The sequence below is a fragment of the Pongo abelii genome, chromosome 19, assembly GCF_028885655.2.
Source record: "Pongo abelii isolate AG06213 chromosome 19, NHGRI_mPonAbe1-v2.0_pri, whole genome shotgun sequence".
Lineage (NCBI taxonomy): Eukaryota > Metazoa > Chordata > Mammalia > Primates > Hominidae > Pongo > Pongo abelii.
In genome coordinates this window covers 89,980,594-90,008,509 of record NC_072004.2, presented here as the reverse complement: position 1 = coordinate 90,008,509, position 27,916 = coordinate 89,980,594, and the positions used below count along the sequence as shown (strand labels likewise).

The 27,916-nt window shown below is 47.2% G+C and overlaps 1 protein-coding gene and 1 long non-coding RNA gene across 3 annotated transcripts; one reads left to right on the top strand and one right to left on the bottom strand.

Annotated features, from left to right (window-relative positions):
• Positions 1–1,178: 1,178 nt before the first annotated feature.
• On the bottom strand, positions 1,179–10,686 carry CD300LD-AS1 (CD300LD antisense RNA 1). Of its 2 annotated transcripts, none has more exons than XR_008515742.2 (3): positions 10,452–10,686; positions 4,590–4,816; positions 1,179–3,386 (listed from the first exon to the last, which is right to left on the bottom strand). It is a non-coding gene; the product is annotated as a CD300LD antisense RNA 1 (long non-coding RNA). The 2 variants fall into 2 exon arrangements; XR_008515743.2 differs by lacking the exon at positions 10,452–10,686 and adding an exon at positions 10,377–10,448.
• On the top strand, positions 3,079–16,031 carry CD300LD (CD300 molecule like family member d). Its single transcript, XM_002834101.3, has 4 exons — positions 3,079–3,207; positions 6,480–6,818; positions 13,050–13,143; positions 15,282–16,031. Exons 1-4 carry the CDS (start codon positions 3,168–3,170, stop codon positions 15,391–15,393), a joined length of 585 nt encoding a protein of 194 aa, XP_002834147.1. The 5' UTR covers positions 3,079–3,167; the 3' UTR covers positions 15,394–16,031.
• The last annotated feature ends 11,885 nt before the right edge of the window (positions 16,032–27,916 follow it).

Here is a 27,916-nt window from a genome sequence, read left to right as displayed (position 1 = left end):
CCCACCACCATATTAAAGGAATAGCCAAATTTCCAGCTTCTGTGCCAACAGTGACAAGTTTACTAGAACAGACGTGCATAACCTGGTGTGTTGTGTGTGACTGTTGATCTGGCAAAAGCATCCTTTCCGGCATCACCAGGAAGGAGGAACAGAGGCAGGCGCATTCACTCGGCACGGACAACCGTATACTTTCATAGTCTTGTTCCAGGACTGTGTTAATTTTCTTCTTCTCATAGTATTGTTCTAAGAGACCTGAATCGTCCAGCCATTGCCCAGAACATAAAGGTAGTCCCCTGTGTTTATGACATCATGCTAATTTCACCTGATAACAAGAAGAGGCTAGCAACTGGATGTGCTCCAGAGACTGGGAGATAAACCCTACACTGGTTTAGGGGCCTGCCATGTCAAAAGATTAGGGGTATGGTGGTCTGGGGCATATTGGGTGTATCCTCAGAGTAAAGGGCAGATAAAATAAATTGCATTTTGCAACTCCTACTTCTAATTGACCCACCTGATAAAACTCAGGGGAGGCTTTGAACTCAGAGCCAGCAGGTGTGATGAAGAGTGTGGGTCAGAAGTGGGAATGGAGACTGGGGACCCAATTGGAGCTTTGTTCATGGAGCAGTTGCACAAACATGTTTTTGTTTTGTTTTGTTTCTTTTTTGAGATGGAGTCTCACTCTTTCACCCCGGCTGAAGTGCAATGGTGTGATCTCAGCTCACTGCAACATCCGCCTCCCAGGTTCAGGTGATTCTCCTGCCTCAGCCTCCCAAGTAGCTGGGATTACAGGCGTGTGCTGCCTTGCTGGGCTGATTTTTGTATTTTTGGTAGAGACGGGGTTTCACTATGTTGGCCAGGCTGGTGTTGAACTCCTGACCTCAGGTGATCCACGCGCCTCGGCCTCCCAAAGTGCTGGGATTATAGATGTGAGCCACTGTGCCCGGCCAAACATGTGCATCTTTACATATACCCCCAAATGCCTGGAGGCAGGCACTGACCCCCAGGCAAAAGAGCAGGAATTCTTTATTTTAATATAATATCTGGGGAAGCCATGGCAGTGAGAATGCTGGAGCTCAACTTCAGTCCTCTTCATTCTAGAATTTAGAAGACCCCTCTCTACCCACGCACCTTAAAGTGTAGCTTGTAAGTCAAGAAAGAATCAAGGGTTCAAATAATTTGGCATGATAAATTGGAACTATTTTCTTTTCTTTCTCTTTCTTTTTATATTTTATTTTATTTCAATAGTTTTTGGGTAGCAGGTGGCTTTTGGTTACAAGGATAAGTTCTTTAGCAGTGACTTCTGAGATTTTGGTGCACCCATCACTGGAGCAGTGTACACTGTACCCAATGTATAGTTTTTTATCCCTCATCCACGGCATCCTTTCCCCTAAATCCCCAAAATCCGTTTTATCATTCTTGTGCCTTTGCATCCTCATAGCTCAGCTCCCACTTATAAGTGAGGATGTACAATATTTGGTTTTCCATTCCTGAGTTATTTCACTTAGAATAATGATCTCCAACTCCATCCAGGTTGCTGTGAATGCCATTATTTTGTTCCTTTTTATGGCTGAATAGTATTCCATGGTGTATACGTACACCACATTGTCTTTATCCACTCATTGCTTGATGGGCATTTAGGCTGGTTCCCTATGTTTTCAATTGCAAATTGTGCTGCTATAAACATGCGTGTACAAGTGTCTTCTTTGGAACTAGTTTTTTGCCCAGGCTAGAGAGCAGAGGTGCAATCTGGGCTCACTGCAATCTCCACCTCCCAGGTTCAAGCGATTCTCCTGCCTCAGCCTCCTGAGTAGCTGGGATTACAGGTGTGTGCCACCACCTGGCTAATTTTTGTATTTTTAGTAGAGATGGGGTTTCTCCATGTTGGCCAGGCTGGTTTCGAACTCCTGACCTCAGGTGATCTGCCCGCTTGGCCTCCCAAAGTGCTGGGATTACAGGCATGAGCCACCAGAGCTATTTTATATACTATTTACTCCTACATACGCTGAGGTCTCAGTTAGCTACACTTTAGCTTGTTCTCAACTATGATTGGATAACCAAGAATCAGCAGACACTTGAGGAAGGCTCATAATATAGAAGAACCAGACAACAAAACAAAGATGCGACCACAGAGTGGAGCGATATAGTTCAAGGAACAGAAGAGAGTTTGAAAAACATCAGTAATCAAAGAACCAAAAAAACTTTTTGAAATAAAAATACAGCCTCTAAAATCAATATTTGATCCAAGGATTGGAAGAGAAAGTAAAAGCATGAAATAAACAATATAGAAAGCTCCCCAAATGTAGAACAAAGCCCACAGATATGGAAAATATAAAACAGGAGAGACAAAATGAATCGATTCAGGAGGGAAAGGGAGAGAAAGAGGGAAGGGACCGTCCAAAGAAAGTGGGGAGAGACTGGGAAAGTCAGTTTGGGTGTCAGCAGAACAAGTAGATTCCAACAGCAGCCAGGGGAAAGTGTACAGGGATGGGGAGGATGAAATCAGGGCAAGAGGAGGCTAACGAGAAAAGGCAAATTCTCCATTCCTGACCTTCCCCACTGAGCCCGGGTTTGGCTTCAGAGTGACTTCAGAGTGGCTTCAGAGTGACTCATGATCCCAGAGGAAGCGTTCCTGGGGGCAGGGGCAGTGGGTCAGACAGCCCAGGGCAGGAAGAGGCAATGAGATGTCTTACAGTGGGGCTGCCTGGAAGAAGCCTGGGGCATGGGCTTTCTCCAGCAAGGCTGGGTGTGAGTCCTGTGCACTGTGGTCTTCCCAAAGTGCTCCTCTCCCCGCACTCCTCATGGCCGACCTTGTCTGTCCTCTCCTCCAGGCAGTAGATCCCGCAGCTCCTCAATGCCTGGGTTCCTCCTGGCTCCTCCTGCTCCTTGGCTCCTACGTGCACTCCCGTGCAAACCTGACCAGTCCTGTACCCATTTTCTTTTCCACATGCACAAAAGTTTGGGCACATCTTGCAACATACACTGTACCTTAGTCTTTTCAAAGAATGACACCTCTTTTCTCCCAATATGTAAAAGACATAACAAGAAGTGAGCAAGAAACTTGAAGGAGATTCAAGTAGGTTTGCGGCATTGACTTCCGAGCTTGGATTCAAGTCCCTGAAGGGCACCAGACACCTGTGATCACCAAGGAGAGGAGAGGAGACAGGACCATGTGGCTGTCCCTGGCTCTGCTGCTTCTCATCCTCCCAGGTGAGTGTGGCTGGAGCTTTAAGGCGCTGGAATGACAGAGGCTGGGCTGGAGCCAGAGACGCTCTGTTCTCAGGAAGGAGACACGTCAGGGAAAACGACAGCGCCAATTCATCCATCCATGCCCGTATTCATTAAATAGCAATCAAGTTTTTGTTATCTGACAGGTTCTGTGTTAGATGCTGCAGAAACAAAGACAAAACAAGTATAGCTTCTTGTTGGAACAGTGGTTCTCAACCCTGACTGTTCCATATAAACAGATGAATGAACAGATATGAATGAAGGAAGGAACTAATGAGTGAGTCCATTCTTGAAGAACTTTTTTTTTTTGAGATGGAGTCTTGCTCTGTCGCCCAGGCTGGAGTGCTTCTTTCACTTAGCATGATGTTTCAAGGTTACTTGGTGTCGTAGCACAAATCAAAGCTTCATTCTTTTTCATGGCTGCATAGTATTTCACAGTGGATATACCACATTTGGTTTCTCCAGTCATTTGTTAATGAACCTTAGGGTTGTTTCCACCTTTTAAAAATTGTTAGTAATAATGTTATGAACTTTCATAGCACAGTTTTGTGTGGAGATATGTTTTCAGTTCTCTTGGGTATATATCTAGGGGTATAATTGCTGAATCCTACGTTAATTCTATGTTTAACTTTTTGAGGAATCATCAAACTTTTTTCCCAAGGATTTATATTTGAGTACAGCTTTGGCTGTCATGTCAACAAATTTTGATATGTAGTGTTTTCATTTCTGTTAAAATGTAACAAATCTATGTGCTTCTCATATTATCTATACTCAGATTAAGCTTTGTAAGAAAATTTTTCCTTCCAATCTCAAATTTATTTTCTTTTAAAATAGGTTTTTATTATTATTATTATTATTTGTAGAGATGAGGACTCACTTTAATGCCCAGGCTGGTCTCAAACTCCTGGGCTCAAGTGAGCCTCCCACTTTGGCCTCCCAAAGTGCTGGGATTATAGGTGTGAGCCACCATGCCTGGCTTCAAATTTATATTCTGTAAACAATTTTCAGATATATTCTCCTTCCTTTCCTTCCTTTTGAGACAGGGTTTGCTCTGTCACCCAATCTGGAGTACAGTGCTGGGATCAGGGTTCACTGCAGCCTTGACCTCCCAGGCTCAAGCCATCCTCCCACCTCAGCCTCCTGAGTGAGTAGCTGGGACTACAGGCATGCGGCGCGACACCCAGCTAATATTTATTTATTTATTTAGTCTCGCTATGTTGCCAGGGCTGCTCTCAAGCTCCAGGGCTCACGCGATTCTCCTGCCTCAGCCTCCCAAGGTGCTGATATTACAGGTGTGAGCTATCACACCCATCTCTTATTTCTTATAAATAACTTCCAGATATATTTTTCCTTTAAATATTTACCTTAATTGTTGTCTTTCCATTCTGATGCAGAACTTTTTTCAGAGCCAACAAATGAAGCCCTCAAACACATCTTTCCCCAGGAGATCATGTGTAGCTTCTTAGTTCCCTTCAGATGCCATAGAAAGCAGGTTTGGGCATGGAGTCCAATTTCTGTTCCAGGAATTCCTTGGGTTGTGGAGCTCTGCCTGTTTGTGGTGAAATTGTCTTCTGCTCCCACCATGGTGACCCTGGTTTTTCAAGACATTCCAATGAAGACTAAAGTTTTCATTCATCCAGGGATAATAATAATAATAATAACAAACATAATATAGTAACATAGAGGTAGATGCCATTATTATTCCCAGTTATAGAAAACAAAGGCACAGTGTATTAGTCCATTTTCATGCTGCTGATAAAGACATACCCGAGGCTCAGTAAATTATACAGAAAAAGAGGTTTAATGGACTCACAGTTTCACATGACTGGGGAGGCCTCACAATCATGGTGGAAGGTGAAAGGCACGTCTTATATGGCAGCAGGCAAGAGAGAGAATGAGAGCCAAGTGAAAGAGTTTTCCCGTTATAAAACCATCAGATCTCGCGAGACTTATTCACTACCACAAGAACAATGTGGGGGAAACTGCTCCATGATTCAATTATCTCCCACCTGGTGCCCCCACAACACGTGGGAATTATGGGAGCTACAATTCAAGATGAGATTTGGGTGAGGCCACAGCCAAACCATATTACACAGAGAGGTTAATTTGCCCAGGTTCACAAAACTTGTAAGTGGTACAGCCAGGATTCAAACCCAAGCACTCTGGCACAGCCTGAGCTCTTACCCATGACCTTGGGTGTCTCTTGGCGTTTCAGAGACGACCTCTCTCCTGCCACAGGAATTGCCCCCAGGGCTTCTTCAAGTGCTCCAATGTGTTTCTAGTTCCATCTCAATTTTACGCTGCAATAATCACAGCTACGGTTTATTGCCAGTGCATAAATTATCAAAATCAATCGTTTCTTTAGATGGGTCTCCCTTTAGGTCAGTTGAATTTAAAGAATTTCTGACAAAGGTCTCACTTAAGGTATTTCCACTGTTTTGAATTGTTTTCAAGTGAAAGATTCGGCTGACGAGTTCATGCAGACTAGTCTTGTCCTGGAGCAAATTGTTTGAAAAGTGGAGCTAATTAGGTATGCCCTGTTCCTCACCCTTTAACTGACTTGAATCATGCCCATTATGTTTAGAGAAGAACTTATAAGATGCAGGAGGGTGTGGAATGGGTGCTGCTCTGTTTATACCTAACCTTTACTTGTGTTTATCTTAAAAGTTAGTTTTTCCTAGGAATTTTGGAAGTGGAATTTATAACAATGTATGGCGAAATGGAGATCTGTGTGATGTGGATCCCATAGCAGATAGAGACCAGTTGGCATCACTATTTGGTTGATTTCAAAGGGATTCATTCAGGGTGATTAGCTACAGCAGAGCCACCAGAAACCATTAGAACCACCAGGAACAGCCAAGCGTCAAGGCAGCAATCATCCTTCTGGAAAAGGGCCTTCTGCCATTTCCTCCTCATCAGACCAGTATAACACAAAGACGGTTGCCAAAGAGCGTTCCTTGGAATATAAAGATTTGTTGGCCATAGGGAGAGGGAGAGGGGTGAACTGCAGGAAGCTATTATTGCTCAATGCCAACATTTGTGTTTCTTTGGGGATCTGCAGTTGTGCTCTTCAGTGATTTTCCTGGTGACTTTGACCCAGTGGAATTTTGAAGGACAAAGATTTGTCTTGAGGAAAATGTATTCCTTCCTTGACTGTTATAAGGCAGTTAGATTTGGCCGCTACTCCCAATGCAGGAGGCTGTGGCCCTGCCCTTGGGGTGGGAGGTGACGGCACATGAATTTGTGTTTTCCAGGTTACTCCATTGCCGCTAAAATCACTGGTCCAACAATAGTGAATGGCTCGGAGCGGGGCTCGTTGACTGTGCAGTGTGCTTACGGCTCAGGCTGGGAGACCTACTTGAAGTGGTGGTGTCAAGGAGCTGATTGGAATTACTGTAACATCCTTGTTAAAACAAATGGATCAGAGCAGGAGGTAAAGAAGAATCGGGTGTCCATCAGGGACAATCAGAAGAACCACATGTTCACCGTGACCATGGAGAATCTCAAAAGAGATGATGCTGACAGTTATTGGTGTGGGATTGAGAGACCTGGAATTGATCTTGGGGTCAAAGTTCAAGTGACCATTAACCCAGGTAAGAGGGAGTGTATATACGTGTGTGTCTCTCAGGTCTTGCTCTGTCCTGGTCCCTGAGGTCCCACTTGAGTAAATTAACTGTCACTCAGAGTGACCTGTGACAGAGGGTGGCTAAGTCCTGAGGTCTTGCTATGGTTTGAATATTTGTCCCCCCAAAACTCGTGTTGAAACTTAATCCCCAATGTGGCAGTATTGAGAGACGAGGCCATTAAAAGGTGACTGGGTCATGGGGGCAGAGTTCCCATGAATGAATTAATCCATTCATGGATTAAAGGATGAATGGGTTATCATGGGAATGGAACTGGTGGCTTTATAAGAAAAAGCAGACAGACCTGACCTAGCACACTCAGTTCCATCACCACGAGATGCCTGGAGCCACCTTGGGACTCTGCAGAGAGTCCCTGCCATCAAGAAGGCCCTCACAAGATGTGGCTCCTCAACCTCGGACATCTTAGCCTCCATAACTGTAAGAAACAAATTCCTTTTCCTTATAAATGACTCAATTCCAGATATTCTGTTATAAGCAAGTAAAAGTAGACTAAGACAGGTCTCATAGGACCCTGAAGGACTGTTTGGGATTGAGGGGATCTCTTCAATGACTCCATGGCTCCCAGGGCTTCCTCTAGGATGGGATTAAGTCTTTCTAGGCACATTTGTTTTTTTCTCTGCACAGCTCAGTGCCTGAGTCTGTTGCCCACAGATGACAGGGTGATGGTTCCAGTTTCAGCCCAAGGGCCAAAGGGACCCCCTTCCCTGGTAACCAGAGACCCCAATCCCCGCCAGTGCCTTCTTGGAACTTCTTTATAGCACTAAGTGCCTGTGTCAGAAAAGGAGAAGGGCCTCAAGTCAATGGCCTTAGCTCAAGAAACTAGGGGAAAAAAGATCAAAGTAAACTCAAAGCAAACACCAGAACACAGATAATATTAAGACCACAGTGAAAAATTAATGAAATCGAAAACAAAAGCAATAGGGAAAAATCAATGAAATGAGATACGTTTTCTGTGAGAACATCAGAAACACTGTTAAACCTCTAGCTAGACTGATAAGGAAAAACAAGAGCGAAGATATAAATTACTAACATCAGAAATGAGAGAGGTAACATTACAACAGATTTTATAGCTACTAAAGAATAATAAGGGAATATGTGTCGTAAACAACTTTTATGCCAATATATTCAACAAGTTAAATGAAATGGAAAAACATCCTTGAAAGGCACAAACTACCAGTCACAAGAAGAAACAGATAACTGGAATAGCTCTATATCTTTTAATGAAATAGAATTTGTCATTTGCAATCTTCTCACAAAGAAAATTTCAGACTCAGATGGCCCTTTGGTGAGTTCAGGACCAGATAATATCAATTCTCTCTTTTTTTTTTTTTTTTGAGATGGAGTTTCGCCCATGTTGCCCAGGCTGGAGTACAATGGCATGATCTCAGCTCACCACAACCTCCACCTCCCGTGTTCCAGAGATTCTCTTGCCTTAGCCTCCCGAGTAGCTGGGATTACAGGCATGCACCACCATGCCCGGCTAATTTTGTATTTTTAGTAGAGACAGGGTTTCTCTATGTTGGTCAGGCTGGTCTTGAACTCCCAACCTCCGTGGAGAAGGGTATAACTGGCAGGGAATAAGCAGTAGCTGAGCAATATATTCTCCCGGTTAAAAAACCCAAAGATCTTGTGACATTACCACTACTGGAATTTCTCCTTCATAATCAGAATCAATAACTCCTGGGACTATAGTAATGCCCTGTAAATTAAGACAGCTTTTACCCAAAATTAATTCCATGTATCCTGTTAGCAAAGGTCCCCAAATACCAGTGGGAATCTTGGTGGGTTTGTCTCCTCCCACTAACGTTACCCGTTCTCTGACTGGGAGATTGAATCCTGTGCTTCTGGGTGTTCCTGGGGAGAGGGAATCAATGTGCCTCCGGGAACCCATCCCTGAGACAGGGCTGTGGGCTGGATGGGGAATGCCCCCATTGTTTGTGGGGCCCGGGTCCAGGCCCTCTTCTCGTTTCCTGGAAGGCGGGTGCCATTCTGATGAAATTTTGAGCAGCATTGACTAGCCCAGTTATTTCCTTTATTGCAACGAGGGCAAAGTCCTGGAGTTTTTTCTGTGGGCGGGGTGGGTGGGGGTGGGGGGCTGCATTATAAGATCCCTTCTGCCCAGAGGTCTGATGGTATTCTTTTTTGAAGTGTCCGATTTTTCCACAATTATAACATTTTCCCATTTTAGGATTTGCTCCTTGGCCCTTTTTAGATTTGTCCACTACTAAATTAGCCACTGCTTGAGCCAACATTGTAGAGCGATGAAGCTCAGTTCCCACATCTTGACAAGCTTTGAGAAAATTTCCCATGTTTTTTGTACATCTCACAGGTGCCAGTGCACGTTTACAATCTGCATTTGCATTCTTAAAAGCTAGAGTTAAGGTTAGCATTTCTGTAGCCGCAGTATGAGGAATCTGATGCTTCACTGCCTCTTGTAATCTTGCAAGACAATGTGCATTGGCCACCCTTATATGATATGTAAAAAAGATTGTACTGGGACCCCTTCCTCAGGAATTGTGGCCCAGGCACGTTTAGCAGCCAAGGCACACTGCTTATAAGCAGCGTCTGGGAGTGCCATGTGATGTTCCAGGTCTGAATAAGGATGATTACCTAACAGCATATCCTCTGTAATGTCTCCGTGTCCAGCAGCACGATTCTGTCTAGCCTGGTCTGCACACAGTTCTTGCCAATTTAAATTCCATGTCAGGTATGCACTAGCAGACAAACAAGTGCAAGCCAAATGCTTTACATCAAAGGGTGGAAGGCGCATAGCACCAAATATAGATTCTAGCAATCCTAAAGTAAATGGGCTTTGTACTCCATTATTAACTACACTCGCTTTCAATTCCTTCAGCAACGTAAACTGTAGTGGGGTGTGTTCATGAATAAACTGCTGCGGATTATTTGGATCGGGCTTTATGGAAATAGGAAAAGCGCAAGGTCCTAAGGGCTCTCCAGCTATAGCAGCAAAGCGTAAAACTCTTTGTACTGGGGTCTCTATTTCTGCCACTGAAGGAGGCAGTACAGATGTTTCTGCTACTGGAGGGGGTGACACAGGCCAGTTTTCATCCTCCTTCTCCTGTTTATTATTTTTAATTGGTACTGTGGTTGGGACAAAATATTTTTTCAGATTTTTAGACTTGGAATATGATTCCTGCTGTCTAGCAGAATAAGGAGATAATGGCAGGAGGACAGCACGGACTAAACTCCAAGCAGAAAAAACAAAAGGATCAACTTTAAGACCTTTTTGGTGAGCCCGTTTTAATCCTTGTCCTACTCTGTCCCAAATTTCTACATCAAGACTGCCTGTCTGTGGAAACCACGGGTTATGTATAGTGACCTTCTTCAGCATCTTAGTTAATGTTTGAGAACTAACCTGAGCACCAGTTTGTTTAAGTAAAACTTTAAGCAAATGCACATAATGTTGCACCTCAATAGACAAATTCTGCTCCATGTTACCCTTATTCAGAAAACTTCCCATTCCCAGTACCTCTCTAGGGCACTGACCTGATATCCCAGTACCTCTTCAGGGCACTGACCTTGTATCTGCTGCCGCTCCCAGTACCTGTTTAGGGCACTGACCTTTTATCGGCTGCCGGCAGACTTGTCCCGGGGTTTCTCGTTCATCTTGTCAGTGTCTCTTTCTCTGCTCCAGCAGACCTTCTTTGCTCACGTTCCTGTCCCGGCCACCACTTGTCACTGTTGGTTGCTAGGGGATTGAACAAAGGGGGATGAATGCAGAAATGAAGACAAAGACAAAGAGATCTGTCTTGAAAGAAGGGGTCAGGGAGCTCCTTGCTTCTCGTGAACAAGGGCCCTGAGCTTCTACAGCCCTTCGTATTTATTAGGTAGAAAGAGCAGGGAGGGAGAGGTAATGGTTGGTCAGCTGCTTGATTTATCACAGGTACACATGATTGCTTTCTTTGTACAACAGGCTTCAAATGTTCCTATAGATAATCACAAGGAACACAGTGCTTGGGGCATGACTGCCCTCAGTGCCCCTTCCGGCAGCAGACACAGTTGCCAGTTTTCCAACATCCTGCTTTCATGAGAACAGTTTTCTGTTCGCTCATATAGCCTCCAGTGGTACACCACGTTGCTCACGACTCTCATTCTTTTAGCCTGTAACAAAAGTTAACATTACTGACCTTGACACCAAGTGTTGGAAACACTCTTGAGTACCTGGAGCATCATATCCTGCAGGTGGGAACGCACATGATGCAACCACCTGGGAAAAGAGTTTGCAGTTTCTTCAGACATGAAACGTATGCCTGCCAGAGATGATCCAGCCCCTCAGCACTTCCATATTTAGTCAAAATAATAGAAAGTTTTATGTTCACACAGAGACTTGTATGTGAATGTTCATAGCAGCTTTATTTGTAATAGCAAAAAACTGGAAACAATTCAAGTGAGTGGATTTTTTTTAAAAATGTGAAATATGGGCTGGGCGTGGTGGGTCATGCCTGTAATCCCAGCACTTTGTTAAGGCTGAGGCAGGTGATCACTTGAGGCCAGGAGTTTGAGACCAGCCTAGCCAACATGACAAAACCCCATCTCTACTAAAAATAAAAAAAATCAGCTGGCTGTGGTGGCACTCACCTGTAGTCCCAGATGCTTGGGAGGCTGAGGCAGAGAATTGCTTGAACCCGGGAGGCAGAGGTTGCAGTGAGCCAAGATCATGCCACTGCACTGCAGCCTGAGTGACAGAGAGAGACTCTGTCTCAAAAAAAAAAAAAAAAATGGTGAAATACTCACACAATGGAATACAACTTGCAATAAAAGGGAATGTTCTACTGATATACCAATGATAAAATAGTTATGCTGAGTGAAAGAAACCAGCTCAAAAACTGATTTACACTTTATGATTCCATTTTTATTAGATTCTGGAAAACGCCAACTCATTGACAGTAAGAGAAAATGGATCATCCCTTAGCTAAGGCTGTCACAACAAAATACCACAGACTGGGTGGTGTAAACAACAGAAACGTATTTCTCAAAGTTCTGGAGGCTGGAAGTCTGAGATCAAGGTGTTGGCAGGTTCAGTTGAGCCTGAGGCCTCCCTCCCTGGCTTGCAGGTGGCTGCCTTCTTGCTACCCCTTCCTGTGGTTGCCCCTCTGTGCTCGCATGCCTTGGTGTCTCCCTGTGTGTCCTCATCTCCTCTTCAGAGAACGACACCAGTCAGATGGCATTAGGACTTACCCTAACAAACTCATTTTAACTTAATTGCCTCTTGAAAGGTCCTATCTCCAAATACAGTCACATTTTGAGTTACTGGGGACTAGCATATCAACATATAATTTTTAGGGGGCCACAGTTCAGTCCCTAACACCTGGGGACAGAGTAAGGGGAAGGGCAGGCATGGGGATTATGAATGTGTTGACTGTCCTGATCATGGTGGTGGTGTTACCGGGTATATACATACATCAGAGTTTAACATATTGTTCTCTTTAAATATTTACAGTTTATTATGTGTCAGTTATACCTTGATTTAATCCCAGAAAAATGATATAAAAAGACAAATATGATGCTGTGATCTCTTATTTTTAGATTGCTACTAAAGCAAACTTTGAATATCAAAACTCACTACACACACCGTCAGCGTGAGTAGGGTGTGGTCCAGCAGGAATTGGCACACAGCAGAGGCTGGGATGCATCTGACATAGCCAGACTTCAACGGGGGTAGGGAGGGTGAGATTGGGAAGCTGCTGGAAGACAGGAAACGGCCAGAGAGGGAAGAGCAGAGGTGGAGGGCGCTGGGCCTAGCTGCAGAGAGCCAGGAATCCCGGGCTCTCCAGAAGTGGCTCAGCGAGGGGGCCGCCAGCTCAGTGGCCGAATCACTCCAGAACAGGCAGTAAGGAGTTCACCTTGGCCGTGGCCGAGACTCAGAAAAGAGCTAGCCTAGCCCGAGGAGAGCGGAATGCTGTCGAGTGTGCTAAGCTGTGCCATGCAACTGATGATTGCAAATTCCCTTCTTAGTCTGCTCCTCAGAATTTCTCACATGGTAATAATTCAGTAACTTCTCCTTAGAAGATAATTCATGTAATATTTTGGATGCTGACCAGAGAGTCTTGGACCCCAAGGCAGAGGCTCCTTAATTCCTAGGTGGAGAAGCCTTAGGGCCACAGCCAGAGCTGGGCCATCCGTGGAAGGGGTGAACCGTGTTCTGCTTTGTAGGTTTAGACACACAAACTGCAGTCCCAGAATGGACAACCACAACAGCAAGCCTGGCTTTCACAGCTGCAGCCACCCAGAAGACCAGCAGCCCCCTCACCAGGTAGGTGGAGCCAGGTCCCACCACTTTCCCACAGGCCTGGCCCCTTGGCCTCTCCTCTAACAGGGGTTGCCAGATACAACAATAGCATGCCCAGTTACACTGCAATTTCAGACAAGCAACAAAACATTTTTTAGCATAAGTATAGCCCAACTATTTCATGGGCTATACTTATACTAAAAAAGCATATGTTGTTTATGTGAACTTCAAATTTAACTGAGCATTCTATGCTTTTATTTGTTAACTCTGATAACCCTGTCTTCTGGGGGTACTCAGGCTGGGACCCCCATAGGCCCCTGCTGTTTCGTCTTTGTATCAGTAAAGTCACTGCAAACCTCCGGTGGCCTGCCCCAACCTCAGTTTAACTTTGAGGAAAATAAGATTTCCCATCTAAGCGATGGCTACATGAAGCTACATGCAAACTCTGCATGCAAAGCCATGCTACATGGCTACATGCAAACTCTGCAGCACAGACATGAGCCACCACATGACTGAAGGTGGCAGGAGAGGGGCCTGAACGTGCCCTCCCCACCTCCTGGGGTCAAGAGGGCATATCGAGGTTTGGCCTCTAGTGGGTTAGGAGAGACACCTCTCTCATCTGCTCCTAGTTTCTGCCCAAGAACAAATATTGTTCCAGCCTCTCTCTCCCAAGACACTGGAGTAGGGGAATGGAAAATGCTAGGGGGAAAGGGGGAAGCTGGAAGTTTGGCGTTCTCACCCTCCCAAGCTGGCAGAGGTGTCTGGAGGATTAGTCTGATGCTCACCAGCCTTGGAGGTGTCCAGAGGAGTCCCCAGAGGTTGGCACCTGTGAGCTAGCCATTGGGTTCCATCACGGCCTGCTGTGATCAAGCCCCTCAGGTCAAGGCTGGAGCCCAAACCACAGACCGTCCTTCTCCTGCTAGAGCCCAGCGCAGAGGCCCATGTCTCTGGCTCAGTCCTCCTGGAACTACTCCTCAAGGCCTGCCAGTTCCCTCTGCAGTTCAACTCTGATTTTTTTTTTTTTTTTATTCACTCTATCTTGAGTTCTGCAAATGTGTCTGCAGAGCTCCACCCGCGGAGCTGGCTTTAGGACTCCTTGACTGTTTCTTTTTTGTTTTTTTCCTCCTCCATGCTTTTGTGCAAACTGATGGGATTTTAGCTGTCAGTGGACAGAGGGCAAGGGACTCCAGAGGTGTAGCAGGAGAGCCCCAGGAGTGAAGATGCTGGGAAGGACCTTTGGGGGCATTTTGACCCGTGGCCTGCTGTATAGCCCCTCCTCCATCTCCTCCAAATACCCTCAGTCCCATCTGAGGTCTCATCCAGCATTCTGGAGTTGGATATAATTTTGATTTTTCTTTTCTTTCTTCTTTTTTTTAGAGATGGGGCCTCACTATATTGCCCAGGCTGGTCTTGAACTCTTGGGCTCAAGCAATCTGCCTGCCTTGGCCTCCCAAAGTGCTGGGATTACAGGTGCGAACCACCACGCCTGGCCTGATTTTTAAAATTTATCCATGAGCTGAGAGTGGCCTCAATTTGCGCTGAGGTGAAAGAAACAACGAAGGCCCAAGTTGGGAGGTCGAGACCCTGGGAAGTGGGTGGAGGATGGTGAGGGGGTGGAATTGATGGTCAATAAGGTTCTGGGCCTTACACATCCATAGAAAGTAACAGGGAACATAAGGAACCCCAGGGCTGGGTGCTGGTCCACAGGAAGAGGGTCAGAGCAAGGTCGGCCTCCAAGGCCTTCAAGAATATGATGTCAGATCTGATACCTGAAAGGTGGGTAGCATTTGCACAGGCAGCGATGAGGGCGGAGAAGCCCTTTGGGTGCAGAATGCAGCAGAAGCCAAGGTAAGAAGAGACAGGGAATGCTAAACCCCTTCAAGATAGGTGAGGAGGAGTTATGGGAGACCAGCCAAAAAGGCCGGATGGGAGTTGGCATACGGGACCTTGAATGCCAGGCTGAGTTTACTGGAGGTGTAGGGAGGACTGGGAGCCTCACTGGTGAGCAATGTGACTGTGCCCCGCCAAGAGGGCTGGCCTGGCTGGGGTTCCAGCCTTGCCCTCACATAGACATTGGAAGCCAGGATCTGGGCATAGAACTGAGAAGACCTGAGACCTCTGACCCAGGAGGCAGCTCATTTCCTGTCACCGTGTTCCCACAGGTCTCCGCTCAGCAGCACCCACTTCCTGTTCCTGTTCCTCCTGGAGCTGCCTCTGCTCCTGAGCATGCTGGGGACCGTCCTCTGGGTGAACAGACCACAAAGAAGGTCTTGAAGGAAGAAGAGTCAGCCCGATGATGAGAGTCCCAATGCCCATTGACGTCCTGTCCAGGGAGAAAGGCCCTCCCACAGAAGAAAAAACATTTTCTTTTCTCTTCTTTTTTTCTTTCTAGAGATAGAGTCTTGCTCTGTCACCCAGGCTGGAATGCAATGGTGTAATCTCTGCTCACTGCAACTTTCCCCTCCCAGTTTCAAGCGATCCTCCTGCCTCAGCCTCGAGAGTAGCTGGGGCTACAGGCACATGCCACCACCCCCAGCTAATTTTTAATTTTTTTTGTAGAGATGGGCTTCTGCCATGTTGCCCAGGCTGGTCTCGAACTCTTGAACTCAAGAGATCCTCCTGCTTCGGCCTCCCAAAGTGATGGGATTACAGGTGTGAGCCACCACACCTGGCAGAGAAACAACATTTCTATGGGGAATTGACTGTGGTTCTAGAGGCAGTGCTGGCCCCAGCTTCAGGGAACAGCCCCCCAGTCCCCTATCTCCTGCAGACGTGCCACCTGGGGCTATTCCCTTCTCTGCATAGTCCCTGGGACCTGACAGAGCCCTTCTTCCTTCTGAGGTCTCCAATGCAGTAGAAAACAGAAGAAGAATGCGTTTCCCCCCCAAGGCGCCTGTGCCATAGTGGACATTCGTGATCTCAGGTCTGTGAGCCACGTGCAATGTTAACAGACCTGTCTTTGTGTTCCATGGAGTTCAAGTCTGTGGTCAATAACGGGTTTCAAAATCCTAAATCCACGAAAACAGAAAAACGGAACCAAACTCTGGTAATGGGCAAACTTAAGGGAAGATGAGTACAGAAGAGAGCAGAGGTTTCCAGGCTGCCGTGCCAGCTGCTCTCCTGCCACTTGCGGGGAAGGGAAGTCGGGAGATTCCTAGACGAGTATGACTGAAGATGATGGGAAAACACAGCCTCCTTTCGTCACCGTAACACTTTCTATTAGTGTCGATTTTTACATTTTCTTACCTCTTTTAAGAGTATTACAGTTGGCTGCTACTCTCAATTTGGGGTATATGGGGAGATCACCCATACATTTTGGGGACTGTGACATAATCCATAAACTAGATGCCAGAGCTAGAACTGTGAGCTGGGGATGGCTGGGTCTTCAGTACCGCCTGCCTGGGTCTCCAGGGTGGTGCTCAGTCTTGGATTCTAATGACTGAGCCCCCTGCCCAGTGGAACCATCTGGTGGTTAGGACAGAGGCTAAATAACAGAAATTCCCTTCTGGGAACATGAACCAGGATCACCCAGCTGCCCTCTGTCAGGTCAATCTCTGTACCCAGGTGAGACCCTTATTCACTCCCCACCATCATTCATTCGAAAAGGCCGGGTGCAGTGGCTCACTCCTGTAATCCCAGAACTTTGGGGGGCTGAGGTGGGTGGATCACTTGAGGCCAGGAGTTTGAGACCATCCTGGCCAACATGGTGAAACCCCATCTCTACTAAAAGTACAAAACTTAGCTGGGTATGGTGGTGCACACCTATAATCCCAGCTACTTGGGAGGCTGAGACATGAGAATCTCTTGAGCCTGGGAGGTGGAGGTTGCAGTAAGTCGAGATTGCACCACTGCACTCCAGCCTGGGTGATTGAGGGAGACTCTGTCACAAAAAATACATAAATAAAAATAAAAAATAAGCAAAAACATTTATTAAGCATCCACTAAGTACCAGGCACTGTTCAAGTACGGGTATCACCGAAATAAAGAAAAAGACCTGGGTAAGTGCCATGAAGGCAGTCTACAGGCTCAAAGATAAAGGATCACTCAGCTAGAAAATGATGAAATCATAGTTATTATCCAGACTCCCCCACCCCCAGCCTCACCCTTCATGAGCTCTGCCGCTGCTCTCTGGGCTGACCCATGTCCTGTCTGCTGCCCAGGCTCTGACCAGCACTGCTCCCAGGCCCCACTCAGCATGGACACCCCACCAACTCATAACACTCTCTGAGCTCCCACGTTCGCATCTTGTTTTTAACAACATATTGAATCTTTCTATTGACTCTCTGCAGCAAAAGATGAGGACTTCTGTATCTTCCTCTTTTCCCACCATCCTCTTCCCCGTACTAATATTGTCAGTATGGTGGTTTTTGTATTGATGATATTTGTTGTTGGTTTTTTTTGTTTGCTTGTTGTTGTTGTTTTTTTTTTTTTTTTTGAGATGGAGCCTCGTTCTGTCGCCTAGGTGGGAGTGCAGTGGCGCGATCTTGGCTCACTGCAACCTACGCATCCCGGCTTCAAGCAATTCTCCTGCTTCAGCTTCCCGAGTAGCTGGGACTACAGGCACATGCCACCACGCCCAGTTAATTTTTGTATTTTCAGCAGAGACGGGGTTTCAACATATTGGTCAGGCTGGTCTCGAACTCCTGACCTCAGGTGATCCACCTGCCCCACCGCTGGTAACTGTTTTTAAAAGTGCAATCTAGCCAGAGTGAACAGGGACAAGAGTCAGACTGGGGAGCTCTTGTGCCTGTTCAAGAGGGAAGGCCCTGTGGTAATCAGGGAGAAAGAGCCGGGTGGGAGGGCAGTGGAGAAAAGTGGACAGATCTGAGGGTCCTGGGTTGACACAATGGCTGGGGCATGAGCAAAACGATGAGCCAAGGATGTTGCCCAGGTGACTGGAGTTTGGCCTGAGAAAAAGGGGACCATGGGTGTAATTTACTGTGATGAGAAGAGGATCAGGCTGGGGAGTTTGCAGGAGGTCAAATCAAGAGTTTCCTTTTGGGGGCCGGGCGCGGTGGCTCACGCCTATAATCCCAGCACTTTGGGAGGCCGAGGCGGGTGGATCACGAGGTCAGGAGATCGAGACCACCCTGGCTAACACGGTTAAACCCCGTCCCTACTAAAAATACAAAAAATTAGCAGGACGTGGTGGCGGGCGCCTGTAGTCCCAGCTACTCAGGAGACTGAGGCAGGAGAATGGCGTGAACCCGGGAGGCGGAGCTTGCAGTGAGCCAAGATTGCGCCACTGCACTCCAGCCTGGGCGACAGAGCGAGACTCCGTCTCAAAAACAAACAAACAAACAAAAAAACAAAGATGTAATCCTTGACCTTAGAGAATCACAGTTTGGCAGATACGCGTGTTCTACCTCCACTCAAGGTGATTTTACCCGCCAGGATGAAGGCACAGGCAGCAAGCTGCCTAGATTACTTCAAACTCCCTTCTCAGAGCACCAGGAGAGAAAGCATCTGCTTTATCCCAGCCTCAGGTTCCTGGTTTCTGGTGTCTCCTTCAAAGCAACAAGGTCTGAGCAACAAGGTCTGAGCAGCAAGGTCTAAGTGGCAAGGTCTAAGCAGCTTGGCAAGACAATCGGGACATTTAACCACATGACTTCTCAGCTTCAGACTCCAATCATAGTCGCCGGGGAACCATAGGTCACCAAAACCAGCAGCTCAACGTGACTGTGCTTTACTTGTCTTATTCTTGCCCTTCACGACCTCAATCTTTGTCTTTCCAATTCCTCCCCAGACCTACTAGCAAGAGGCAGTTAACCAGATCAACATCCTCATTCTTATGGTTGAAAGAATGCAAATCGATTCTCATTCTGCCATTTTCCTTTCTTGTTTTGTCGAATATCTCAAGGTTTCTCTTTCCTGTCAGACTAGCTAATTTGCACAATTGCATCTAAATTTACTGATTTAATTCTTTCTATAAGCTAACTACTCTGTTCCTGCTACCCATATAAAAGATTCTTTCTCTAGTCAATACTCAATAATCAATAACATTCATAGACATATACTGGGAATATATTTGAATAAACACTGTGGTATTGATGGATGAAGGGTCTAGTGTAGCAGAAACTAATTACAAAAATGATAGCAAACAAATAAAGCAAAATCAAATATCCATGACAAATCCAAAAGCAATTTCCTTGGAAAGATGTTGACAAGTCTAACGAAATGAAAGATATATGATGTTGACCTCTGTAACTGAATTAACTTGGTCATCTTCCCAACAAGATCACTATTTGAGTAGAATTTCTTTTTTTCTTTTTCTTTCTTTTTTTTTTTTTGAGACAGAGTCTCAATCTGTTGCCCAGGCTGGAGTGTAGTGGCGCGATCTCAGCTCATTGCAACCTCCGCCTCCTCGGTTCAAACGATTCTTCTGCCTCAGCCTCCCGAGTGGCTGGGATTACAGATGTGCACCACCACGCTCAGCTAAGTCTTTGTATTTTTAGTAGAGATGGGTTTTCATCATGTTGGCAAGGCTGGTCTTGAACTCCTGACCTCAGGTGATTGGCCCGCCTTGGCCTCCCAAAGTGCAATGATTACAGGCATGAGCCACTGTGCCTGGCCACTATTTGAGTAGAATTTCTCACCTCATTTGCTGTACTCCCTCCTATACCTGTGGGACCTAGTACTCCCGGGTAAACACTCTTTTTCTTTGGAAGCTAGCTTGATGGTACCTTATCCCGCTTCCCTATCATCACAACAGGTGGCTCTCCCCTCTGTTATCATATTGCACTAAAATTCAGTCAAATTTTCCATCTCTTGTTGGGGGTACCCAATACCACTCCCAGGTTTAATGATTCACTAGCATAACCATGGAAAGGAGGTCTAGAATAACAAACTCCATTTTGCTCCTGACCACACCCCTACCCTGCAATACCTTTTAGCATATAACCCAAACTAACTGTGGGAGGAATTTAGTGTATAGTTTAACTTTTTTTTTCTTCTCTTTTCTTTTTTTCTTTTTCTTTTTTTTTTTTTTTTGAGACAGTCTTGCTCTGTTGCTCAGGCTGGAGTGCAGTGGCACGATCTCGGCTCACTGCATCCTCTGCCTCCTGAGTTCAAGCAATTCTCCTGCCTCAGCCTTCTGACTAGCTGGGACTACAGGTGTGCACCACCACACCCAGCTAACTTTTGTATTTTTAGTAGAGACGAGGTTTCACCCTGTTGGCCAGGCTGGTCTCGAACTCCTGACCTCAGGTGATCTGCCTGCCTTGGTCTCCCAAAGTGCTGGGATTACAGGCATGAGCCATCACACCTGGCTATAGTTTAACTTTAAAGCAAGGATGATAATAGTCCCTTTGCAACACCCCTGAAGGAATAAGGAAGACATACACACAGTAACAATGTTATACTGAAGATTTATAGGAGCATCGTGACCTGACCAAGAACAAAGAAGTTAATGCAACCTCCTCAGCTGATGCCCAGATGTCTGTGGTCACCTGTCACTTCCCGGCTCAACCTCCTCCTTGTTCTGCCTTCCCCAATATAAAAAGAAGCTTGAGATTCATGCCTTTTATGATTGCTCTTTAGGACATGAGTCCACCATCTCTTTGGTTTGCTGGCTTGTAAAGCCATCTTCCTTGCCCCAAAAGCTTGTCTCTCGACTTACTGGCTGTTGCTTGGCAAGCAGTTTGAGCTTTGGACTCGGCTACACTAGAAGGACTCAGAGCTCAGAAAAGCTGTTATACTCATGGTTATGGTTTATTACACTGAAAGGATGTGGATTAAAACCAGTAAAGGTAAAAAGTGCGTGGTGCAAGCTGCCAGCTGTCCTCTCCCAGTGGGATTTTGCAGACAGTGTTTAATTCTCCCAGTGGGATTTTGCAGACAGTGTTTAATTCTCCCATCCTAGCAACAATGTGTGACAACACACACAAAGTGCTCCAACCAGGGATGCTCACCCAAGCCTTGGTATCCAGAGACTTCATTGGGGTCAGTCATATAGTAATGGAACACCTGTAGAACTGACCTCAGTGCCTAAGTCTACAGAGATCAAATTAAAACTACATAGCTCAAAGATCCCCCCACCCACCCAGGAATTACATTGACAGCATCAACCATCTAGCACGGCTAGAAGCCCCCGCCATAATCACATTGTTAACATGAGCTATCCAGCATGGCATCAAAGCCCCCAGATAAACAAAGACACTCTAACCAGGCAGGATATTCCAAGGGTTTAGAGCTTATCTCCCAGGAGCAAAGCAAGGGCTAAACCTTTTTTGGGAAGGTGCAGCGTTTGGACAACCTAAGCCTGCTGAGTTAATATTTTTCCTGCATACATCCCTGCAATTGTAGCAGAACTGAGTTTCAAGCAAATGAGTTTCAAAGAATGACCAAAATGCAGCAGTGTTCTACCACTGACTATAATGCATTACTGCTGGATTTTGGTCATTACTGAGAACCACAGCCATTAGTTATTATTGAGAACCACAGCCCTTATGGAGTAGCAGAGAGCTCCTCTGATTTCCTGGTCCGTCTACTAAAAAGAAAACTGTGCTGAAGTGTTCATCCTCCTCATATTGGAAACAGAGCCTCTAGTACCCATCAGGACCCTGCAGGGCCTCAGTCTTGTTCACCAGTGTGTCTCCTCGTATAGCAGTGTCTGGCACAAGTCACCTGCTGGATGGAATGCAAACACATGGCATGCGGTTCTAAGATGACCCTCCTGCCTGCCCGCTCTCCCTTGACCCAGAGACAGGAGGAGCTGTATGATGTGGGTTTCCTTTATCTTAGTTAATAACAACCTTATTGCTGGGATTGGATCCTTCCAAGAGTATGTATCCACTCAGGTCTAATGCCCACTCTAGGTGGGCACTAGAAGGTATGTAGAGAATTAGGTGCTTATAATATTGTGGAAAGGGCTGAAGAAGCAGCTCCTAAGCTTGTCCCTCCCTCCTCCCTCACACCCAGAACAGCCTACTTTTGAGGCCCCTAGGGTCACACAGAGAGTATGAAGTCTTGGTATCTGCCAAGCAACTGCCTTCCACATCCAGGAAGCTAGAGAATAATTTTAAGAAGCTGCAATCCAAGGAATCTTCCTAATGGAAGTCAGATGAAGAAGTTGTCACTGCCCTCACTGCTTCTTGTCACGCAGGAAGCTAGAAAACATATCCTGGAACCCTGCTTCATGAAAGTCTCCTGTTTCTTCTAATCCTTGTTTGCCATCAGCAATGGCTGAGAGCCATGGAAGATAACCTCTGTCTAACTGGGCCTTTCAAATGGCCTCAGAGACACCTTAGTTGGTGGAATCCAATTGTCATCCAAATCCCTGATTTCCAAATGAGGAAAGTGGCAAGAAGCCTCACTGTTTCTGCAAAGGTCTTGCCCCAGACAGGGTTCCTCCAGGGAGAAGGAGCACAGGTGACTCATGCTGAAAAGCCAGAACAGTGAAGCATTGGCACAGACACCAGGACGTTGTCTCAGTCAGCTCAGGCTGCTGTAACAAAATACCACAAACTGAGTGGTTTATAAACAAGGGACCTTTGTTTACTATAGTTCTGGAGGCTGGGAAGTCAAGATCAAGATGTTGGTAGATCTGGTGTTTGGTGAGGACTCTCTTCCTGACTTGCAGATGGCTGCCATCTTTCTGTATCCTCGTATGGCAGACAGAGTGCTATGGTTTGAGTGTTTGTGTTTCTCCAGAATTCATGTGTTGAAAACTATCCCCAGTGTGACGGTATTAGGAGGTGGATCCTTGGGGATAATTCAGTTGTGGGAGTGTAGCCCTTATGAACAGGATTAGTGCCCTTATAAAACAGACCCCAGAGAGCTGTCTCACCCCTTCCACCATGTGACGACACAGCAAAAAAAAGTACTCTTTATGAACCAGAAGGTGAGCCCGCAACAGACACTGAATCTGCTAGCACTTTGATCTTGGACTTTCCAGCCTCCAGAACTGTGAGTAATGCATTTCTGTTGTTCGTAACCCACCCAGTCTATGGTATTTTAAAATAGCAGCCTAAATGGACTAAGAAAGAAAGTGAGATCTCTCTTCCTCTTCTGATAAGGGCACTAATCCCATGATGAGGGCCTGATCCTCATGACCTCATCTAACCCTAATTACCTCCCACAGGCTTATGTCCTAATATCACCACATTACGGGTTAGGGCTTCAACATACGAATTTTGGGGGGGAACTCATCAATCCATAGCAGACACCCAGAAGCAGACTTTGTTGTGTTGTTAACTTCCCCTGAATATACTTCCTGCTGTTCTGCGAACAGATATTGAATGAAATAAGACTTAGAGGAAGGCCTTTTCCACTTGCCATCTCTCAACCCATCTCACCCCTGCCTGAGTGTTGCAATCCCTACCTTGCATCATGAGAGCCAGAGGTGGGACCCCACCGAAGACTGGGTTCAAATCCTGACCTCCCCACTTCCCGTCATGACAGTTTAGTTCGTCTTTCCAGCTCTAGTCAACTCATTGAAAAGTGACCTGGCAGGGGTGTTGGGATGGGTATGTGGGATTTAAATACACAGAGTGCATGGTATGTAGAAGATCAAAAGAGAAAGGTTTCCCAGAGGGATGCCACCACCTTCAAATGCCTCTGCTCAACTCCTGGGACTGAGCAGGATGGATATTTTTATTCCCATTTCACAGATGAGGAGACTGATGCTAAGAGACTTTTGCTGATTTGCCTAAAGTCATATAACTAGTGAATAGCAGACCCTAAAATCTGAGCCAGGGCTCCCAGCTTATGGCCAGAACCTTCCTCACTGTGCTACATGGCCCACATCATCAGAGTCAGGTAGAGACCCTCTCTGAGCCAGGCTCCCCATAGTGCCCCAGCCCCCATGTTGGGAAGACCCTCCCCACACTCTGCTCCCTAGAGAGCCCCGTATTTGTAACAAGATCCCAAAGAGCCATCCATTGCCCAGAGCTGGTCAGGAGGCTGCCCTCTTGGTGACGTCTCCCTTGAGTGCCAGTGGGGAGGGAGGAAAGTGGGCAGTGGGGTCCACCACCCTTGGGCACTTGCCCATTCTCACCATGATGCACAGGATACTGAGAACCACTCCCCAAATGGATTGACGTGGGGTAGTAGAGGTGAGAGAAGAGTGGCCCAATGCCTTAATACATTCCTGATCCCCTTCCCTGGAAAATATGGAAGGAGCGGAGCTCTCACCCTCCAATTCAGTTCACAAGGCTGGGGCCGAGCTCTGTCTGCGTCTCTGGGTGCCCAGATTGGTCCTGCCTTTGTGGAGGCTACAGCCTCACCTGGAAATGGATGCTATGCAACAGGACAATGACAGCACAGGGACATGAGATTAAATACAGAAATAAGCATTGCAGGTAACAGGGACCCCAGAGGAAGGGGTCTGGAAGGCCTGGAGCAGGCAGGGATGCCTTCCAGGAGAGGTGTGCCCTGAGCTCATCCTGGGAGAGTGAAAAGGGAGGATGATGGTCTTCGAGGAAGCAGAAAGACAAGCACAGCCCCGAAAGGCAGAGAGAAGTGTGTGGGCTACTCACACTGTCCTACACATCACATGCCCCGAGTTTGCCCTAAGAATGCACCCCTCCCAGATGAGATCTTAACTTTCTGGAGGCCCCAAGAGCTGTCCCTCAAGGGCAGCGATGGGGGGAGTCTCAGTGTAGTGCAGTGCCAGGCAGGGCCCTGGGCTCCCCGTCCTGCTGTGCCGCATGGCCAGTGTTCATTATTCTCAGTCCTCCCCTAGCTCTGCCCTCCTGGAGCGGACAGCATTTTCCAGGACAGGTTTCAGAGACAGAAGGACAAGGGCCTGCTGGGGAAGGGACAGCAGCTCCAGATGCTGGCCTTGACATGGAAAAAGCTTGGATGTCCCAGATGTGGGCCATCTCTTCAAGGAATTTGTCATCTCCTGGGGGACTCCAGGGCCCAGAGCACATCTGCTTCAAATGTGGGTTCCCTGTGACATTGCCATGTCCTTTGCATTTGGCAAAGTGTCTGGTCCTAGCTAAAAAAATGAAACACACACACAGGCTGTTTCTAAGCAGACCCTGCAGCCTCTCCCTGCCCCGACCTTGGATGAGTGAGAAGCACGGAGTCGGTGTGCTGTGGGGGACCCTTCCAGCCCGGTTAGGGAACCTCCAGTAGTGGGTTCTGTGGTTGTGGGCAGTGACTTGCTGCCTCTCCCTGTAAGAGGACTGCGCTTCTCCCTCCCACTGACTTCAGGCTTGACCCTATGACAATGAACGGTGAGCAGGAGCCGCATGTGCGCTTTCTGAGCAGAGGCTCAGAGAGCCACCTGGTGCCTTCCCTCTCCTCTAGTGGACTGGGCTCCGCAGTCTGGTGCCCAAGCAATGCTGACTCACCGCTTGCGCATAGACGAGCGAGAAACAAGCTTTTGTGGTTACAGCATGCTGGGATTAGGGAGTTTTGCTATGGCAATGTGAGCCAGAAAGAGCTGACTAATACAACCCCGTGCACCCGGTGGTTTGTCCAGACGAGGATGGTGAGAGTGTTTGCGGGAAAGGTCTGCAGCTGTGCGTCATCTCCTTCACATACTCAGATCCCTTCTTCCCAAGAAAGGCACGTTGAGCAGCCCTTGACGCAGAGTCAGGAGGGCCAGGCGAGCCTTTCCTTAGCACCCAGAGCTAGGCACAGAGGGCGGGGCTCGCAACCGGCTGTGCAGGCTGCAAGGGGAGACATCTTGATCACTCCCAGCTCCTGCTTCCCCTCCACACACATGCACACACCACCCCACACCCCACACACATACACCACATGTACACACACACCACCCACACCCCCCAACACATGCACACACCAACCCACACCCCATACACATACACCACATGTACACACACACCACCTACACCCCCAACACATGCACATACCACCCCACACACATACACCACATGTACACACACACCCCCAACACCCCCCAACACATGCACACACCACCCCACACCCCATACACATACACCACATGTACACACACACCACCTACACCCCCAACACATGCACACACCACCCCACACACCACACACATACACCATATGTACACACACACCCACACACCTCCCCACACACCACACACCACATGTACACACACACCACCCACACCCCCCAACACGTGCACACACCACCCCACACACCACACACATACACATGTACACACACACCCAGACACCTCCCCACACACCACACACATACACCACCCCACACCCCACACACATACCCCACATGTACACACACACCACCTGCACCCCCCAACACGTGCACACACCACCCCACACACCACACACATACACCACATGTACACACACACCCACACACCTCCCCACACACCACACACATACACCACCCCACACCCCACACACATACACATGTACACACACACCACCCGCACCCCCCACACCCACACATGCACGCACATACACACACTACACACACCACCCCACATACCACACACATACACCACACACCACCCCACACACCACACACATACACCACATATACACACACACACCCACACCCCCCCACGCCCACACACGCACACACCACCCCACAGACCACACGCATACACATGTACACACACACCACCCACACCACCCATGCCCACACATGCACACACATACACACACGACACACACCACCCCACATACCACACACATACACTACACACCACCTTACATACCACACACGTACACCACGCATGGACACACACACACCACACACACTCCCACACCCACACATGCACACATATACACACTACACACACCACCCCACACACCACACACGCGTACACACTTACACACTACACACATCTCACACACACCACTCACATCACACACACACACATTACACACACCCTACCCCACATACCATACATATACACCACATGTACACACATCTCACACGACACACGTGCACACACATACACACACTACACACATACCACCTGTGCACACACACCACACACACATGCAAACACACACTACATGCATCCCACCCCACACATCACACACAGACACCACATGTACACACATACACACACTACACGCACCCCACCCCACACATCACACACAGATACCACAGGTACACACATACACACACTACACACATCCCACACACACCACACACACCACTCACACCACACACACCACTCACACCACACACACACTACACACACACCACCCCACACACACATGCACACACATACACACACACTACACACATCTCACACACACCACTCACACCACACACACCACACATACACACACACTACACATACACCATCCCACACACCATGCACATACATCACACGTACCTACATACACACATACCACACATACTACACACACTACCCACACCACACACACTACACACATATCCCTCATACCACACCCATGTACACACATGTGAACACACACAGAAATATGAGGACTCCAAATGCAGCAAAAAATAAACAAGCAGGAAACACATTTACTGAAACACCAAGGAGGAGACGTTTGATAACAGAATGCCAGGAATTTAGAGTTTCCTAGTTCCAGAAATCTAAGTCCCTGGATGAGGCATTCTGAAGCTGTGCTTGCATTTATAAATCCTCCACAGCCATTCTGTGGAGGATTCAGGCACGCTTCTGGCCAGGTTCCCCCGAGTTAGCTCTTGATATGTTGAAACTCTTATATGTGGTCATCTTAGGCGACGGGAAGAGCCACACAGGTCAAAAGCAAGGCTTATAGATGGTCCACCAAGCTCTGTGTGGTGCCAGGTCTATGGAAACAGTCAGGCACGTGACCAAGACAGGGACCTCTGGGGTCTGCTGAGGTCAGAGCAAGAGCGAGAGGTTAAGAGGTCAGAGCCT